At 31.9% G+C, this 21,601-nt stretch overlaps 1 protein-coding gene across 1 annotated transcript in view; it reads right to left on the bottom strand.

Moving 5' to 3' along the window:
* LOC132738357 (uncharacterized) overlaps positions 1-21,601 on the bottom strand; it is a 30,315-nt gene that overhangs the window by 219 nt on the left and 8,495 nt on the right. Inside the window, exons 14-34 of the mRNA XM_060725843.1 lie at positions 21,269-21,347; positions 20,659-20,804; positions 19,762-20,070; positions 19,384-19,632; positions 17,127-17,372; positions 16,807-16,962; positions 16,334-16,516; positions 15,757-15,870; positions 15,076-15,192; positions 9,550-9,735; positions 8,907-9,100; positions 8,296-8,414; positions 7,623-7,792; positions 6,633-6,770; positions 6,138-6,254; positions 5,294-5,815; positions 3,869-4,916; positions 3,073-3,602; positions 2,642-2,769; positions 2,373-2,421; positions 572-813 (exon numbers count right to left, since the gene is read on the bottom strand). Coding sequence (XP_060581826.1) covers positions 572-813; positions 2,373-2,421; positions 2,642-2,769; positions 3,073-3,602; positions 3,869-4,916; positions 5,294-5,815; positions 6,138-6,254; positions 6,633-6,770; positions 7,623-7,792; positions 8,296-8,414; positions 8,907-9,100; positions 9,550-9,735; positions 15,076-15,192; positions 15,757-15,870; positions 16,334-16,516; positions 16,807-16,962; positions 17,127-17,372; positions 19,384-19,632; positions 19,762-20,070; positions 20,659-20,804; positions 21,269-21,347 — 5,042 coding nt within the window. The remainder of the gene's footprint in view (positions 1-571; positions 814-2,372; positions 2,422-2,641; positions 2,770-3,072; positions 3,603-3,868; positions 4,917-5,293; positions 5,816-6,137; positions 6,255-6,632; positions 6,771-7,622; positions 7,793-8,295; positions 8,415-8,906; positions 9,101-9,549; positions 9,736-15,075; positions 15,193-15,756; positions 15,871-16,333; positions 16,517-16,806; positions 16,963-17,126; positions 17,373-19,383; positions 19,633-19,761; positions 20,071-20,658; positions 20,805-21,268; positions 21,348-21,601) is intronic.

Here is a 21,601-nt window from a genome sequence, read left to right as displayed (position 1 = left end):
AACTTTGTGTGAACGTGACTGCCTGGTGTTATAGTTGCTATCACATGAGACTTATGTCATGTTGAGTCTAAATCTTGTATTATTATTAATTTTTATAAAATATTTAATACTGTGCAAATGGCAAAAACTACGAAGGGGAATTACGGCTGTATAATTATAATTTATGCTTAACATGCTTATTGATAATTACACACATGACCTTACAAGATGTCTGGGACATCGCTTGATAATTATCTCAGATAGTTTTAAATACTTAAAATCGGACCAAAATATAAGCAACTGTTCTATATTGTTCTAGTTTGTTTTCAACTTACTCTTCATGAATCGAACACGAACCGATTTTACTTTCATGCTGTTACTATCATTCTCATCAGATGATGAGATTTGCAGTTTCAATAGAAACAAATTTAGTCACTTCGCAATCATAATATCAACTATACACGTCCCCGCTAGCACCGGACTACTCAGTCATCGATTTTCAAAACATTTCCGTGACTGTTGTTTTTAATGGACTTTGACATAACACTTATTATGTGGTTATCTATAGCTAGAGTAAAATGTATAATCATACCTTCCCTTTAACCACACCAAGACATACATTATTTGTGCTCAAATCTCCGATCACCAACGAACTGCTATGAAGAACATTTAAACATTTGACCAGTTGGTACACAGCTTTCGTGACAATCTTCGGTTTTAATATGTCATCTGTTTGCAGTAAAGAGCCTATGTCTTTGTACGTTGTTCGTGATCTTTTAATAACACTAAAATGACGACTAATTCGCTGGAATTTAAGAATTTGAGTACCAAACTCTGAAAACAGGAAAAAAAAAACTATGATCAAAAAGTAAGTATTTTTAAACCATTTAAATATTATCCAATATTAAAACGTATCTATCTATCTGTAGGGTTTATACAGTTCCATTTACATCAATTCATACAATAGAAGAACTATTCCACAAACAAACCCTTTTTTATTGTTATTTCCTTATTGAATATACAATACCTTACACAGTTATAAATTTAACATTTTAACAAATTATCTAATTTACCTGTTTATCAGACATCGTAAAAGAAATAAACGGATAAATATAAGAACAATTAAAACAGTGATACGAAATAATTGTCAAAATCCATTAAATTACTGGAAAGAAGTTGAAATCACTCAGCGCAATGAAAGAACAACACAAAAAAGATAAAGAAATAGTGGAATATGAGATTTTTTTAGCCTGTTCAAGACAGATAGTGTAATGATTAATATCATTCTCACGACACCCTTTCATCGGCTTAATCGGCATTCAATTCTCAACGTATCAATTGTCCCAAGGGACCAGAAAACATTTAGATAAATTACGGTGGCAACGAATTACTTGGGGACCATATGCCGCTTTTCATGGAATGGCACTAACGTGTCACATTGAAGGTTCCATGATAACCGCCATATCAATACATCTGAGGATGTTTCAAAATTCTAAATTTACCAGTTCATGTTAAATGTTGAATTCTGCTTAAGCCGGTGCTAGCGGGCGTGGACGGTAGTTTGCACTTGACAGTACCGTCCATGAACAGGCTCAATCAAACCGAGCCTGCAACATTTTCAATTTTGCCGTGTTGGGCTTTCTTTAGGGATTCTTATTTCTCTATTTAATCGCCACATCAGCGTTGTTTATGCCGTGCGGAGGCCGTAAAAGTCGCCCCGTACATTCAATCAGGGATGTTATATTTCCGACCTTTAAAGATCGTTCAGCACGACATAATTGTTGTGCTTGTCTTATTTTAGTTCTTTCTATTCGGCATCTTTCTAGTTGGGTGGTTTCAGTATTCCGAACTTGAATACTGTTGAATCACCCTTAGGATATGTGGCCTGCTTTTTAAATTTGTCTTTTGACGTAATATCTGTGATATGCAGGCTTCATAACCTCAGATCCCCTTTCAAAATTTCATTTTATTTAGTTCCGCCCATTGTTTTCTCGTTTAGGGCTGCACACGCATTTTTTTACTTGGGGACCATATGCCGCTTTTCATGGAATGGCACTTACGTGTCACATTGAAGGTTCCATGATAACCGCCATATGAATACATCTGCGGATGTTTCAAAATTCTAAATTGACCAGTTCATGTTAAATGTTGAACTCTGCTTAAGCCGGTGCTAGGGGGCGTGGACGGTAGTTTGCACTTGACAGTACCGTCCATGAACAGGCTCAATTAAACCGAGCCTGCAACATTTTCAATTTTGCCGTGTTGGGCTTTCTTTAGGGATACTTATTTCTTTTTTTTTCAGCTGTCCCACTAACGCCAAGCACAGCACAGATCATATCAACGGTTTTACGAAATTATTAAAATTGACTTTAAATTCAATAGCTTCGACTTGCCTTTTGTCATCTCAGTTCTCGATTGCTCGTCGGTGTTGGGGTTGAATGTCTATAATGTAATATATATTGTTATATAGATTCAAACTAGCCCTATTTGAATTTAACGATTCTAACACAAAATAATTTTCGACATGAAACAATCCTTGTTTAAGGGAAATATGAGTAATAATCATTTATAAATAATAACAAATAATTAATTATTCAATATTTACAATGAAAATAAATCATTGCAAGCGAAAATTAAAAAAAAGAATTGCGGAAAAATAAACCTTTCTTCCAATGATCGAGCTGACGGTGTACAATATTGGATTCAGGGCAGAATTTACTGGTAATATGAAGACTGCAGACCATGCGTAAACATCGCCAGAAATCACGTGACCGTATAAAGCCATCATCCCTGTAGAGAAATAAGATGTACTATGAATGTTGACTGTGATTTAAAGTTAGATTTAAAAACATTGAATTTCATTCGATTTTATTAAATAAGTACAAAAATCTCGTGTATCAAGATTACATTAAAAGTTTTGAAATTCAAACTATGATTTCAATTTATCAAACTTTTTTTTCCGCTTTGACATTGTTAAAATGTTTAACACTAGTATTGACAATTTTCATAGAAATATTTCAGCGAATTAGAAACTCTACAAAAAAAACCACGATATTTTGAATTGCACGGATTATCAAAACAAAATACTCCTACCCATTACACCGATCGGGAACCAGCAAAGGAAGTCAGTGAGTACCACCAGCAATAGATTACGAGCAACTGTCAAGTCATTCTTCCTTCCTGCACTTGTTATCTCCATCCCGCCACTAACACTTCTTATTTCCATGAATATAGACCATTGACCAAATGCCACCAAGACAAATGTTGCAAAGTTCAGTCCGACAAAAATTGCAACGGAATACACCCATCCTGGTGGTCGATCTCGAGTCAGTGGCAGAGCTATACACACTCCAGACTTAGTATAGAACTTGTTTTGGAAGTAGCTTTTGTACAGAATAGGCAATACAGCGAGACATGTAGAAACAACCCAAACTACACCAGCGCAAATAAGAGACTTGCGTTTGTCAAATCTGATTTGTCCAAAAGGAAATTTGATAACAAAAAGCCTGTCCAGAGTAATAAGGCATAGAAAAAATACGCTCGCCTCTGATGATATTGTGGAAAGAACGCCTGCAAGATTGCACCATGCACTGTTTCTCCAGTATTCGTCCATAAATATATATCTATAATGTAGTAAATTTTCAAATCGTCATTAGATTAACAATTTCAAAAACAAAAGTATTAACTGTTGAAAAGTAAGGATAATTGAGAAACAAAACAAAATGATATACCTCAAGCAGAAACTTCCAAAAATATGCATGAAACAATATTTTTTAAAGAAACTTATTTTTATCTGATGAAGAACTATTTCACTTGTTTGGAATAATATCAAGCACAAATACAATTAAAATGTTAAAATTATTATCTTAGCTTTTTAAAATAACTATACCTTTTCCTGAAGAAAGCGTCTGCGACGGCAATAATAAGAAGGTAAATACCCATCAGAAAATCCGCCAAAGCCAGGTTTGTTACAAAGATTCCATAGCCGAGTCTTAATCTTGAACGGTCATAGACAAGTCGGTACAAAATTGTTAAAGCATTTCCAACCAAAGCTGATAAGCCAATTAACCAAAGCATGGTCTGAAGAGCAGATAATCTCATCAGATCCTCACATGATGAAAATTCGTCTTTTGGAGGATAACATCCTTCTTCTGGCAGGTAGTTTGGTCTGATGCAACAAAATTTAAATGCAGGTGTCCGAAGCGTATCCAATCCGTCAACTCCAGTAAATATTTCTTTTCTGAATACTACAATTTTATTACTTTCAAAGTTTATACTTTTAACGGAAAGATGTCTGAATGCAAAATTTTCTATTTCTTCTATGCTGTTGTTCGATAAATCAATACTTTGTAAAACAAGTCCAGAAAATGTATCTGATCTTATTATTTTGAGTCGTGCTTCAGCCAGGTTTAGATCATATATTTGAGATAACGCATCAAAAGCCCCAGGCTCAATTTTATACAGATCAGAATTACCTTCAAGTCTTAGAACACGTAGGTGTTTCAAGTATGAAAATGTTTGTTTTTTAAGAACCTTTATAGAGTTGAAACTTAAATCGAGACTTACAAGATTTCTGATTTTCCTGAACGAGTATTTGATAACATCAGTAATATCGCAAGAAGAAAGATTCAATTTTGCAAGTATCACAATATTAAGATATGAACCTGTAAATATATCTTGTAGATTAGCATTAAAACTCAGATCTAGCAGTCGGGTTGTCACTGGTATTGACTGTAATCTGGTCAAAGTGAAATTATTGTTCGTGCAGTTAACTTTATATCCGACACATGAACAATCATTTGGACATTCAAAATTACACAATAGTTCATCATCGCCTTGAGGACATTGTAAAAGTCCATCGCAAATCTGATTCAGTGGTAAACATATCTTGCTCCATTTACATCTGTACTTGTTAATGCACCCAACCTTTGTTGTTGCTGAAATATTTAAATCAAAAATATTATTAGAAATGGTTACTTTTCTCCATTAAATCACTGTCAATAACATTTTTATTCTGGTTATCATAAACATAATTCTACTTATAATATTATTTTTATAACTTTATTAAAGGGTCATTAAATACGTGCAAATCATCGAAACAAATGTTGAATACTTAAATACAACCCCTTCTGTGGCGGAATACATGTAAGTTCCAGTTACATAATGATACATAAATATGAATAATAAAATAAAAATACATTTGTTTTATTTGCCTACAACGGCACCATTACAAGTATCGCAAAGATAAGTAAAACTTAACACAAATGTAACTATAATTATAAAATTATGAATATATAAAAGTTTTCTATTTTACCTTTACAAAACTTAGGTAGAAATTCTGCTCCAATAGTATTTAATATGTTCCATCGTCTGACACCTACTTCTATAACATTAGTTGTGGATATTATATCTGAATCATTTTTCCAGGATTCTCTTATTCTGTATACGGTTATGTTTTTACTGTTCCACTCAACATTTGTAAACATAGTATTAGAAAGGTCTAATGAGAAAGCGCTTCTGTCTTGTATAAAAATGATCCCTTTTGTCTTTTTTGTTGAGAAGTGAATACTTTCTATAACGTCTTTTGCCATGATGTTATAACGGCATTCTTGAATCCGATTTAAAGCGGACATTGGTTGTATGACTGTATCGGTAATCTGTAAAACTGCATCGTCAAGATTGAATTCTAGCAATGGTTGAGTGACAACAAAGCTCAGCATCCTTACGGTATTGTGTGTTGTAGAAAACTGTTTTGCAAAATTGTAAACATCCAATGTCTGGGAGGTTCTCTCAGAATCATACAGTATTAATATCTCATGTTCATTCTCTTTACAACCTATGAATAATTAGATTTAATAACAACAGTTATCATGTAATGATAAACAATGACTTCAATACATTTTCTGAATTACATATCATTTATACGTATGTAAATGTGTGTGTAAAATACAAACGAAATATCAGCAAAAGTAAAGACTTCAAAGAACAAGTCGTTTTAGTGATATGATTATTTATTTTGAATTTGTGAAATCAATAAAGAGGTTGTATGGATTCTTCTATATAATTTGTGTTTCCTCTTTAATACTTCTTTTATTTTCTTCAAATCTAACAGGATTAATACATTTTATTAAATAATAAAAATCATCGGCTTTACTAACCACAATCTTCCTCATCTTCTCCTTTTGGACATTGCGGTTCTCCGTCGCAGACAAATCTTAGAGGTATACAATAACTGCCGGGACATTTTACCGTACCCTCCTGACAAATATGCGTTTCTGTAATGAATGGCAATGACTGTAATGAATGGTAAATGAGTTACCTAAAATTATAAATTCTAGATTTGAAAAAGTTATGTTAAACACGTTGTCCATTATAATAATCATATAATTATGTCATTTATTTCAAGTACGTAATAATTCATATATTAAATATAATATTATATAATTTAGTGTATTGAAATTTCAGTAATTGGCTCTGATGGAAATAAACTTTTAGCGTAATGGGCAATTCTTGGGAAACATAAAATATATTACTTAATTTGATAATTAATTTCTTTTTGCATTTTGATGTGTTTTATATGTATGCTGATATATGTGACAATATATTATGTGTTTATGTATTTTTCCCGGAATAAATCGATACGATGTTATTACCACAATCCTGCAGATGACTCCCAGATCTACAGCCAAGTTTATACCCAGAAGCATCAACGTCGTAGACACAATACATAGAACTTTCAATCATCTTTACATCCCCTTCACAAGTTGTAACATTAAGCTGATAGTCGTAATCTAAAATGAAGTATAAGAACACTATTTTATTGCGTTTAAAAAAGGAATACACAATGAATTTTAAATGTGCGACAATCTCACTGAGCCAACTAACTTAGCTTTGCACAAATGACATAATGCTGCTATGATAATTAATTATACGCAAATGGTTTGATAATAAAACCGGTTTCACATCATTATAAGAAGACTTTTAATCATTACCAGCAAAATAATATCCAGCTGTAAAAATTCTTTCTTTCTTCTATCTATCCATCCAATGTAACCACATTTCACATTGAAGATTTTAAATGAATATCAATATCATCATTTAGTATACGTCACGTAAACCTTTTACTATATAGCCAAATGTGACGTCAAACATGAATGGCTCTCTGGGTAATGAATAATGATACATAGCGGTGACAAATTACATTCAAATTTTCGTTGAGTACACACACACCACTAAGGATAATAGTGCATATTAGCAACCCGTTAGCTGGAATAACACCCAAGGCGGTTAATGATATTACATAGGAAACAATTGAGAAACTAAATGTATTCTTTGGTAAGATTTGCAATTTTGGAATTGTTAAATTTTTTTAGATTTCATATATTATGTGAAGTTAACTGTTAAAACATTTCACAACATTCATATCGGAATAAGCAAGATGTTTTTGTTTCTTAATGCTTGTTAAAATATCAGTGTAAAAACTTGCATATACTATTTTACCTGATTTGAATCTCTCTAAGAACAGAATATTTGGTCTAGCAAATATTGTCAAGCATGTCCTATCAAAACTGGAACGAACAGTCACTAGGTTTGGATGTAGACACTTAGATCACAAGCTTACCTATATCAATGTCTCTACTTACCATATTCGCAATATGCCTCACCAGGCACTAACTGATATCCTTGCTCCACATAGTTGATGTTATTTTGAATGACAATCTTTCGATACAAAGTTATTGTGTTGTTGTATGTGTATATTAAATTATTGTAGTTCAAAGGTATTGCACTATTTGTGTCACAACGCTCGAGTTTGCTGTAAAAAATATTTGGTTGGTTGTAATAAAAAAGAGATATTGTTAAATTAAAATTGTGAAAATCGACATTATCCATTTGAATATTAAATATTATGTTTATTGTATTCATTTACATAAATATTTTGTATGTACAATTTATTTATTCAAAGTTCAATCTTAGTATATCAATTATTTTTGTCGATTTGGTGTTAAGATGCAGTTACACTAAAAGGTTATATAGCGACTTTCTAGCATTGTTTGTGGAGCTTTTCTGTTCATTATTTCAGGCACGAATGTGTACCAAAGTAGAAGCACCAACGCGTCCATGGACGAACTATCTGTGACGGAACAACTGCATAGTACGGTACGATCACGTGATTTATATTTGTTCAAGATAAACTGTTATTGAAATATTCCACATTTAAACACGATTCTATTTGAAGTTTGTAAAGAATCCAATCATTGGAATTAACAATACAAAATACAATGTAATGTTCTTTTTACAGAATGAGAACTTAAGTACCTGTACAAGCCTATGGAAATGATGTGGTCAAAGCACTTGCAATGTTTGAAACTATTCGAGTATTGAGGATCATCATACGCTGCTACAGTTTTATGGGAAGAAATACAACTTTGTGTTACCTGAAATTCAGTAATTTTGTTGTCATTTTTTCAAGTCTAACGCTGAAGCATTTTCGAACTTTTCATGATACAAAATATTTATAACAGTAAAGAAACAATACACAACATTTGAAAAGTTTACATTTTCAATGATTGTATTTAATTATAATTGTTAATACCAATCTATATGAACATGAAAATGTTCATGGATATAATAAAATTAGAAATACAACTGACCACCCAATCATTTTTGTATGCCGGCTTAGTATAAAAATGCAAATATTTTAAATTTTCAATGCCATACCACATGATAAGAGTATAAGACCTTTAGACAAAATATGTGTTATGAAAAAGAGAAATCGGCATAAATTAACAACTTTTCAGTGAAATTAAACTTTATCCTTAGTACACGTAATTTGATACATCGATGTGCCTTTTATAAACCAACAAATGTAAACCTTTTGATGTGGAAAAAATTGCTCTGCGTTATTAAGAAAAACAAAAATCAAATACCGCCTGAACACAGTTATAGTTTGTTCTTCTAATTATTTCATCTAGCCTTACATCCTCTTCCCGAAGCGTGTCTCTAGAATACAAATATCCGACCCCATCTCCATCCCGCCAAAGGATGTCAAAGTTTCTAATTATTGTTGACATTTTCTTGCTTTTCACTACCGAGTCGAAATCACAGAATACGGTTAGGCCACCTTTTTAATATAACAATGTCTTACATATGTTATGTATATCATGTTTTAACAATAATTGCTTTTTTATCACAACAACAACAACACAATCCTTTGCAGCATCCTTCTACGATGAATTTTCTAAATTCGTTTATTACACTGAATTTTTCACACAAAAAATCGCAAGTATAACCAGTATATATCGAGTTAATACAATCTCTATCTAATATTCTGAAACGTTATTAGAATTATTACTAAATTTTCTCTATAATTATGTGTTCAATTGCAACAAAACAAATATCTGCCAATTATCGCACACACAGTGTAGAAATGTATCTTAGCTTTAATCCTATCCAAGTTCTAATACGTATCACATCTATTCTTATTTTGCAGATGAAAGCAAACGTTATTTAGCTAAGATAAGTTTGTATTATCGTAAGAGTAAATTTAGAAAGAAAGAAAGAAAATTTTACCGATAATATAATTTCTAGACTCCCTATAGCCAGCTTCCCACCATTGCTCACAGGAAGTGAAATCTGGTTCCTTACACGACATTTCGTCACTTCCGTCTTGACAGTCTCTGTATTTATCACACACAAGTCTCTCGGGTATACACATTACAATGTCACAATGAAATGCGACACCCTCGATGCACGTGTCTTTTAAAATGACATGAAAGGTAAAGTTCAATTCAATTCAATATATTTATTGCATAAAACATGTGACATATCTATAGCAAACAAAATATATAAAATACAATGGAAATGTATGGGTTTTACCTATATGTTTATAGAAAAAAGTATTAACAAAAGTTTTCTGAAGAGCTTATTACATAAAAGAATGTTTGTTAGTTTCTCATTACATTAGCATAATATATAAATTTACATAGATTCTGAATAATTTTTCGGTTAGTTTCACTTAACAAGTTTTTGAATTTTTGTAAGTTAGGCCAGGTATAATAATAACGTTTTAGATATTTTCTACGTAGTTCTCTAAATTTTGGACATATAAGTAAAAAATGATATTCATTTTCGATCATATTAGAATTACAATTTAAACAGATTCTCTCCGTCCTAGGAATATTTATGTAGCGTCCGCGTTCTATTGCCAAATCATGTGAGGATGTACGAAATTTCGTTAAAGATATTCTGAACTTTGTTTCCTGAATAAAGTCGAGATAACTTTCTAATTTACATTCATGTTTAAATAAACAATACGTTTCGAGACGAGGAGAGTTATTTATTGATGAGCACCACTGTTGATAATACACATCCAATATCCGTTGTTTAATCATATTTACGTTAATTTGACTGTTAAATTGATTTTGCCATAAGTACATTAAACCGTGATTATAAAGTATTTCTTTAATCTGACCAGCCCAGTTATTACCATTATATGTATTTCCTAATTCAACATCCCTCATCAACATATTATAAGTTTTAAATAGTAGTGATTGATTATCCAAAGTAATTAGTTTAACCCAGTATTTTATCAATATAATTTTTCGATACACATTCATTGGTGTCCTCCCTAATTCGCCGTATAGAGCATCTACGTTTGTTGAGCGTTTTACGCTTAGGACTTTCCTACAAAATTTCGTATGTACAATCTCAATATCTGGTCCAGCGTGATGACCCCATACCTCCGCACAGTAATTAAGAGTAGACATTACAAGAGAATCAAAAAGATATATTTTTTGGGATACAGGTAGTTCTAATTGGTTGTAAACAATAAATAAATAAATTGTGAAGTGAAAACTGAGCATGTTGAGCGATTCTCTGTTGCGTGCGATTCCAATTCCCGTTTTTAAACAAATGAACACCAAGATATTTAAATGACTGAACGATGTCAATACGCGAGTTACATATATAAAAATCATATGATGTATGACGACCGTTTTCAAATATCATTATTTTTGTCTTACTGACGTTCAATCGAAGTCTCCATGTATTACAGTAAGTTTGTACATCATTTAACATTGACTGTAAAGATTGAGGGTCATAAGCAAATAATGCACCGTCGTCAGCGAACAATAATAAAAATATTTTTACGTCATCAATACTTAAAATACCATTTAAGTTACTATTTATATTTTCTACAATATCATTTAGGAAAAAAAGACAGAGTATGCTACTAGCTGGGTCTCCCTGCTTTACTCCAATAAAGGATGTTATGGGATCTGAATTCTTAGATTCATATCGAATTACTGATTTTACAACTAAGTACATGGATTTAAAAGCTGTCATAAGTTTAGTGCTTACGTTTGCAGTAATTAATTTTTGCCACAACATTACTCGATCTATTCGATCAAACATTTTTTCCCAGTCTAAAAATGCTACATATAGCTTCTTTTTCATTGATAATGTTTTCGATATAATAGCATGAAGAATGAATACACAATCATGGGTTGATTTTGATTTTTGAAAACCATATTGGTTATCTATTAATATTGAATTTTCGTCTGCCCATTTAGTAAGTCTAGTTATTAGCATTTTAGAATAAATTTTAGATAAAATATTATTCAATGTGATTCCTCGAAAGTTTTTTGCTTCAGCTGTTCCGCCTTTGAAAATCGGAACTATAATGCCTTGTTGCCAAGTTTCAGGGAAGATACCTTCGGTGAATAATTTGTTATATAATTGAAGTAAGAAAGGGGAAATAATATCAAAAGAGTGTTTAAATACTTCGGCTATCAAGTGATCTTCACCCGGACTTTTTGAATTATTTTGACTGTAAACAGCATATTTCAATTCTGAGATAGTGAATAACGCATCTAAACAATCATTTTGGACAATCTGTTCTTGTTGATCATTCAAGTTATAATCTGACACAGGTTGCGTTCCATATAAATTATTAAAATGGATATAAAAATCATCAATAGATATATTATTTGGACCTCCGTTATTTTGTTTATATTGCGATTTAACGTCCTTCCAAAAAGCCTTTGGATTTGAACTTGCTAATTTTGAAACACGTTTACCCTCGTTACGTTTAAAAAGTTTTTTACATTTATTCTTTACACTGTTATATTTTATTTTTTATTCAAATCATTATTTTTATTTTCTGTTGTTTTATGTCTTAAATAGTAGTTTCTCGCTACATTGAATTCATTGCGGGCATTGTAACACTCTTGATTAAACCATTTCTTTTTTTCTTTTGAAAATTTACATAAACTCGGCTTATTTATTTTTCTGTTTTTACCAAAAACACTGAAAGCATGTTCTTGCATATAAACTGTGAATTGTTCGACCGATTGATCAACGCTTGTCAAATGTAAGTTTTGCACGATTTGATCTATATTCGTTTTGTTATCTATTAAAGCATTCCTAAATAATTCAACACGCGTGTTATCCCATGCAATATACGACTCGCTATTCGGTACTACGTCATCACGATTCGGACGAAGGCGTGGTTTACATCGCAAATGTATATGTATAGCGTTATGGTCTGAAAACTCGGTCGGTTTTATAATATCAAAGAGGGATATCATATCAAAGTTTACCCGATGTGTTAATAAGTAATCAACTGTTGACAATCCATTATTACCGATAAAAGAAAAGTCACCTATATTCTTGTCGCTGTGAAGTCGGCCGTTACATATTAATAAATTTGTTGTTTTATACATTTGTATCAATCGCTTACCATGATTATCTAATACTGTGTCTTTGTTTGCTCTTATTAAAATGTTATACTCATTATCTATCAGATCAGTATTGTCATCTATTAATTTATCATATACTATAAAATCAGATTCCTTAGATGTTCTAGTGTTTAAGTCGCCAGTTACGAAGACTTGACGTTGAATGCTATACTTTTCAATGCCTATTTCAATCAGTTCAAATAAATCTTCTTGATAACGATTAAGAAGATTTGAATCAAAAAGAGGAATATATGTTCAGCAAATGAATACATCCGTATTAGAGTTAAATATAGATTTACATAGTTTAAACCACATAATACCACACTGATGTTCTTCTATAAAGTTAATCTTGTCACACAATTCAGATTTATAATATATTGTAATTCCACCAGAGTAGCGTCCTTTACGTGTGGTTACAGATTTGTTTCCGTACAAATGATGTGCATTATATCCTTGAATATTCAGGTTGTAATGTGTTTTTTGTGATAACCAAGTTTCAGTTAAGATGTTTATGTCATGTTTTTTGATTAAATCCACAAAATCTGGATCAGCGATTTTCCGTACTAACCCGTTGACATTCCATGACAATAAATAAAGTGGGTTCTCTTCACGACTTCCCTATGATGTGTTGTTGGTAGACTGTGATTTAAATTCAATGCCATTGATGAAAAGCTTTTCTCCTATGAATTTAACATTATTTCCCTTCCGTTTCTCAGCGTTAAAGATAGGATATAATTTTTGTCGAGCTTCGCGCCATTCTTTTAGAAGCTGCACCCCAACTCCAACATTATTTGCTTTCATGTAGTCTTAACGTCCTAAAGATGCCTTTCGTATTCCGGTCATTATAATAGTGGAATTTCACAATTATGGGTCGAGGTTTCTTGGATTTGCGATCATTGCCTAGCCTGTGTGCTCGGTCGAACACTATATTATCAGCTTTAACTTTCAATACGTCCTTAATGAATTGTTTGACAAGAATCTCGCACGCTTGCGTTTCAAGGTCTGTACTTGCTGCCATATGTGATATTTCTTGTTCGTCAGGTTCCATGCCGATGTTGTCATCACTTGTAGCTCCGTTGAAAGTATCCGTGTTACTTTGTGTAGACAAGACTGGGATTGGTGCAGTTTCTGATATGCCATAAAATATGAGATTATCCCTCATACTACGGAATTCATTCTCGGCCACCTTAGCTTGGATTTGAGCGTTGGTGCATTCAAGGCTTTTTATAGTATGTTTCATAGAGTTACATTTTTCTTTAAGAGAGTTCACATCTGTTGTTGTTGTACTCAATTCTAATGATTGCCTTTCGTATTCTGAATTAATAAACGAGTTGAGCTGTTCCGTATCACTGACCCGCTTGTCTATGTCACTGACTTTTATCGATAAATCACTGAGTTGAGCGGTCATCAAATTAACTGATTTTTCAATTCCATCGATTTTAGAAACACTTGTTTTTATGTTTTTTATGTCATCTGACATGATTTTAATGTCTTCCATCATATCAATTGCCCACTGAGGTGGAGTGGCAGCTGGTGTTATCCCGAACTGAGTTGGTGACGGTTGCATGTATTGTCCTGGAAAAGCCGGTGAATATCCAATATTGGTCATGTTACTCATATTATTCATGTTAGTTAATGGAGAACCATAAACAAAGTACTCTGGTTGTAAATTGTTTTTGTTTTGGTTCTTTACACGTTTGTGTGTATTGTCGTCCGCACTATCGTTCAAATCTGATATCGACGCACTAGTTAGACCGGTTTTAGAATGGTCAGTATGTTCATCCGTGCGTTCAACACATATGTCAAATAATGGCGAAATTTGTTTTCGCTTTTTCTTCTTATTTTGCTTTTTATTTTGATTTTTCGTTTCCACAGACATGAAGAAAATGTGTTAATATACCTTTTAACATATGTTCGTAAATTTTTAAGCATACGTGCATTAAACTATTTCAATGAGCATTCGTTGTTGTAACGATTAATTTATTCGAGTAACTATAAAAAATTTTTTGAATTTAAAAGAATGATACCATCGTTCTATCACTTTATTATGCACGTGACTGTGACTTCATACCAGCTCGTTCAAACATAATGCGGATAAAATCAATTTCCATGTATATTTTTCAATTGTGGTATGAAGATATCCGCTATTTCGTATGAGGAATGTATTTCATTGCAACATCAACAACATAAACAACATCCATACTGCAATTTGAAGTTTGATATTTCTATTTAATTTATATTTTAGACTATAGTTCAAAGTCATGTCTGTTTGTTAAGAAGGACTTTTTCAACTCATTGAAAACAGTTAATCTTTAAAAGCATTGATTACTTAATATATTTCATCAACATAAGCATTTACCACAGTATGTCTCGTCACTGCCATCCAAACACTGCGGGGACCCGTTACAACGTACACTAAGAGGAACGCACTGACCGTTATCACATGAAAACTCTGTCTTCGCACATTCATCAATATCTTGAGAAATATATCAAAGACCTAATGGTATTCATTCAATATAACACTTTAAAATCAATTTATCGTTACCTACGAAATGATTGTTTCAAGAAGGACCAAACTCCAGTTTAAATTCAAAACTACAAAGCTTAATAAAACAGAAATATTAAATTTTTGGACGGAGTTAATCGACATTTAACTTATTTCTGTCGATATGGTAAAAGTCTTTACTATTTTTTTCTTTTACATACCCACAATATTTCTCTGATAATACCGAATGAAATATCAGGGTGATATTTTTTGTTATATGAGAAACAAGCAATTAGCACATAAACATCATAAGGAAATTTCATGAACCTTATCCTACTCAAAACAAGGGTTACAAAACTTAATAAACAGTTATATATATAATATTTCTCTATTACCGGAACGATTACAATATATGTCCAGAAATGTTGTATGAAATTCAGATATGCAATTTGCCACATTTCTGTAGCACGCTCCTGTCCCGTGAAATCAACATTTTTAAGTGTACTACCAATTATCTCAATACTATTACAGAAATTAAATGGTTAATGTACTTACCACAATATTCATCGGAACCATCTATACAATCTTCGATGAAGTTACATACTTGACTGATATGAATACAGTCTCCATCATCACAACGAAATTGGTCATTGGAACATTCGGATATAACTTAAATATTAAAAAGCAAAATTATCTCAATATGATGTTTAGTACATTAACTTCTGTACGCCTTACTTACTCGTATAATATAATTCTGTTTACATGTGATGAGACTTAAATCAAATAAACTTTTTAAACTTTAACTTGAAATAACGCTTTTGATAGTAAAGTTCAAAATTAATTATGCAAATGTTGATACTAGTAAATTATGTAACGATAAATGATTAATATAATTGATGCCATTTTTGAAATTATTGACAGAATATTATGAATTCAATTTAAATATCTCCTGGGGAAATAAAATCTAGTTCAGCGGCACATTTATGAAAATTAATAATCATTAAAAGTTTTTATACCTTAACATTCTTCTTGTATTTGTTTAGTTATAATATCACATGCACATTTAAACTATATGGCATATAAACCCGAAAATATCTGCGAAATAAGCACATATGATACAATACTTTCTTACAGGTATGTGATTCTGTACAATTAATTTCATCTGTTGCATCTATGCAATCTTTGACACCATCGCATCTTACTGTGACAGATACCCAGTCACTTGTACCACATTGAAAATACGAACTCGACACAAAACTTTCAGGCATCGGCATATCTCTAATAGAGCTGCCTGCATTAGCTGTCAATCGATGTTCTACAATACATGTATATCAACTCTTCTATTGAGAGAAAACAATTAAATAGAACTACGGGCATCAGATTCAATATAAATATATGTCCACCAGAAATCCGACCGAAATATGAGGATGTCTAAGGAATTATTTAAAAGAATTGGCACCTTTACTTTTAATTTTCTAGACGTTTACACTCAATACCGTGTGTATATAGGAATTTAAGTTGAGGTTCTTGCTTCTTAATCGTATAGTTTATTATGTAATTGTTTCTTCTTATATTATCTAAAATAAATGAGAGAACTATTATAACCTTTGTATGAACAATCTGTTTCATCGGACAAATCAGGACAGTCAAACTTTTCGTCACAAACATTTTCTGTAGATAACAGGTCTCCGTTTGCGCAAGTAAACGGGTCATCATCTCTAACTTCAAATTCCCTCGGAAATACTATCGTTTGCTTGATGTCTGAAAAAGTACATATAAGATACAAGTAAAGAAAATATAAATTACTTTGAGTTTAGTAAACATATAAATTTGCCTTTTCAATAACTATAAAGATGTCTTTCATTCTTATGGCTGTATTGAATACATTATTTTTTACTGATGTCATTTTTCAATTAAAGATTTACCTATGAAAAGACAAGGTTCCCAAGAATATTCTGTAACATAACACCACAAATATCCGTCACCGAAAGGATCCCGGCATGAATTTTCTGCAGCACTCACAGATTGATCTGGGAACTTATAATCTCCCTGATGACCTCTCAGGTGACCTTTCATTTCGTCCCAACGTAAGCACCCTTTACCGCTGTAAGTTGTGTTCCATTTCCCGTTATATAACTTATGTGTATGTAAGCATCTTTCTTCAGGATTATCTAATTAAATAAATGCAAGATTTATATGATTTTTATATGATTGCATTTTGTACTTTTTTCTTCCTGAAGTTCAACGAAAAATAAAATTTACGACATGATAATTATTATCTTTTAAGCATTTCATGCTAATGTCTTAATTAAAGTGTTTGGCAAACCACATTACGATACATAAGAGGGAAATGATGACCAAAGACCGCTTACCTGTTTTTAAAATCTCTAATTACAAAGGTTGTATGATATTGATATTTATAAATGAAAAGAAGGAACAACGTTAGAGCCTAGGACTGAAGTTAAGTTCAATTATATCTCTGAAACTGTGTTTAACAAGGTCCAAAGTTTAATACTCTATCTCAAAATTCAATAAGAACGCCAAAAAGTCAAATTATTGGTCAAGTTATATTAAACTGAAATAACATTTCAAATTAACTATCTTGCCAAAATTTGAAGGTTGTACCTTCTATCACATATGAGTAGGGCATTAGATCGAAATCTAGGTTAAATAAAGTTACATTTTAGACTGAATCTGAAAATGTGCACATTGTCTACATTTCATAGCTGTGTATCAAAATACAAAATGAAAGTTAAAATCAAATCAAACTGGTATCAAATTTAATGGCATTTCATACTGTGTTAGTTGTTCAAATTTCAAGGTCACTGTGACAAGATATCTTGGTCTAATTATATAAAATGGGGTATTGTTTCGAACAATCAAAATAAAGGTCCTTCCGAAAAATTACATGTTTAGGCCTTATTGTGTCAGAGGAAAAAAATTCTTAATAAATGCAGCCCAGAAATGAGACCAATCTTGACTACGTGTATGATTGATGGGACTTTTCTACTCCATGTAAAATCAAATGACCCTTGGAGGAGCTAATTCAATTCTGAACTTATGTGCATGATTTAAAACCACTTTTGTAACGGTACAATTGTCAATGCTTCAAAAAAGCTCTAAAGAAGAAACCTTTTAATGTTTTCCTATATTACTCCGTGTAAAAGAAAACGATCTTTGTTCGGAACAATCTTTAGCCCCGTATCATAATTTGAACAAACTGAGTAAAGGTCCTTTTGACAATGATACATACAAAATATCTAAGATCTAGACATTGTACATAATATAAAGGTGAATGTTTTATTTAAGATTTTCCTATATTATTCTTTATAAATCAAGTGCCCTACGGTTCACGATTCGGGCAAAAATGGTAAGGGTCTACAAAACAATGTTAAATACCTAATATCTAAGCTCCAGGCATTGGATTGGTAGAGGAAGCCTTTTCTTAATGATAATGTGTAAAAGTGACCTAATGGCGGGCCCATCTGGCGCCTCAGGGCCAATTAGTTTAACTCAAATATTTAGGTTCTAAGCATTGAGGCTTTAAACATGCGATTTAATAATATTTTCCTAAAACTCATAAAACGCTTTGGGCAGGTAAAATTTGACCCAAAGTGTCACTTGATTTTATCGAACTAAGAGGAGGTCTACTATATGTTGTTACACACAAAATATAGAGATAAAGACCTTACAGTTTTCTTTGATGACTTCATGTCTTTGTCTTGAAATTAAGAATTTCGATAAAGATCAAAATAATAATAATAATAAAAATAATTCAGTTATACTTTAAACAATTTGTAGCAATTATATAGGTGCGTATTTTAATGTAAATATTGCAGCTACCTGAAAACTAAATGTGGCGGGTACTATATATCTAAGCTCTATGTATTGTGGTGCTATCGAAAACTTTAAAAATATATTTAAGTCCATCTGACTTCGTCTAGGAACATTTAAGGCAAGTTTCATAAATTTAGTATGAATAAGAAGTTGACGACTAACAGTCCAACGGACATTCATCGATCAATTTCGATCGCAAAAGCTCACCACGAGGACTTTGTGACCGGGTGAGCTAAAGGCCTATCATTAAAGTTTATATTTAACGACTTTGTCAAATAATTAATTTTCCTTAATGAATTTCAAATTGACAGGGGTATGATATCGTGAAAATAACACAAAACATACCTTCAACTATACACATTTCCCACCGCGTGTCTTGATCTGTGGTATAACACCAAAGATAGCCGCTATTCCAAATATCGCGACAGAAGTTGTCAACACTATTGAGGTTCTCGCCAGGAAAATTATAACCAGTTGTGTGGTGACTATGTGGAGAAAGGGTATCCCAATACTGACAAGTTTTGCCCGAGAATGTCGTATTCCTATTTCCCAAATAACGCCATTGATATTGCTGAGTGTTTGCAACTACAGGTACTGGAACAAAGTTAAGAAGTTTCCTTTATACAATTATTTTACATAATACGTCCATACTACTTTAATTTAATAACGGAATAATTTGGGAATAAGACATCAAAAATATGGATGAAATAATTCAAAACTTACGCGTCACACTGCATTCCTCTCGACTTGTAATGTTTGAAGATGTTTTGTAATGACACCAAATGAAATTTTCCCATGCCGGGTCCCGGCAGTAGTTTTTAGCTTCTTTTGTATTCTCGGTCAGCCACCATCTGTCAGTATAGGCTTGCCACCACAGTACAGAATTCTCGCTAGCTTGCTTTTCCCAAGACATACACTTATAACCAGATCTTGTTGTTGATGCTGTCCCAGAATACTGGCCCGACTTAATTTGTTCAGGGACACGTTGCCAATCCCTACCATGAACTTTTGGTACTTCTTTGTCTAGCAACACTGTATGCAAAATGCAAGAACATAAAATATGTTGACAATATGAATGCAAAGAAAACCTCTAATACTAAGCTAGTTTTCTTGATGTCTAAGTAACAATTTCCGTCAATCATTAACGACATTATACAACTTTGAACTGTTCATAAACAAAGTTCTTAATCAAAGTGCAATATTTGTCAATACACTTCTTAGAATGTATTGCAAGTTATTACTGCTGATTTGTTCAAGATGAAGCGTGGGAAAATTTCAAATGATGAATTAGTTATATGAGATGAAAAAGAGAAATGCTAATCTTTTACAAACGATTTTTTTTAAAAACAACAACATTTGCTTTTTAGTGTAACCAAAAAGTTTGGACATTAACAAAATCACGACAAAGGCAGTGTTATAAATTTCGTGGTGTCTTCGATTTTGTCTACTAATGCTTATACAATAAAAAACACAATTATAAGATAACAATTTGTTCCATTTACACAGTTACTCTGTCAATGGTGACAACTTTAATTTGTAAACTTCAAGTATTTTCACACAACCATACAAGCTTTTTTACATTGTTATATCAGACAATAATTATATATGTATCATATTTACCCATTGACTCGTTTATTATTTTTTGTTCACAGATGAAGTATTCAGCTAACACACTCTCACAATCTTCTGATTCCCATGTGTCTATATCTTCAAATGATTCATAATTCATACGTACACAGTTTCCCACAGATGGTTCGCCTACTTTCCTTAAGAAGGAAAAACACACAAAGTTTAATCTTAATCAAATCACAAAATATTGAGATACATACTCTACTTCCCTGCTTCATCAATAACATTATAATCCAAAGCAGTAATAAATCACAAAGCATATTAGTTATACGACTTTGAACTGTTTATCATTTAAAAATATGGTATAGATTAAATATGACTAATATGCTTTGAAGGTTATAACTGCTTTGGATTATTATGATATATTCATATTGCATGAAGTTTTCATATCGCAATATGTTATAGATTTAAAAAAGAACCTTAAACATATTATATAGTATTCTAAATATATTAAGTAGAATCAAAATCAGGAATGAACAAACGCAAATTGTTAACACGAAAATATTGTTTTTTAAACCAAAATTACAATTTATTATGTATGTGTCTGTGTAACGTTTGTTCAATAAATATGTCATAGAAATTGGAATGTCATATTATTTACCAAGCTGAAAATGTAACTGGTGTCATATCCTCCCATACATCGAATTTTGAACCATCAGCCATAGGATATCTATATAGACCTTTTTAAAAAGAAGGTGAGAACCATTTCATCACAAAACTTCTAATAATTCCTTTGCTACCAACATCTGTTCGGTATATAGGCACTGGTGATTCATTATTACTTACTAAAGTATAATCTATATTTATAATAAAAAATATTGTGTCTTAAAATCCTATACAAATATACCTGTATGCATAAATAAATTGCAAAAGAAAATGAAACAGAGATAAATATTGCCGTTTATTAGTTGTGTCGATCAAGTAGAAAAGAGTA

The sequence above is a fragment of the Ruditapes philippinarum genome, unplaced genomic scaffold, assembly GCF_026571515.1.
Source record: "Ruditapes philippinarum isolate M1 unplaced genomic scaffold, ASM2657151v2 ctg869_1_1_1_1, whole genome shotgun sequence".
Classification (NCBI taxonomy): Eukaryota; Metazoa; Mollusca; class Bivalvia; order Venerida; family Veneridae; genus Ruditapes; species Ruditapes philippinarum.
Note: the sequence above shows the minus strand (reverse complement) of the source record. Positions and strands in the feature narration are given on the sequence as shown.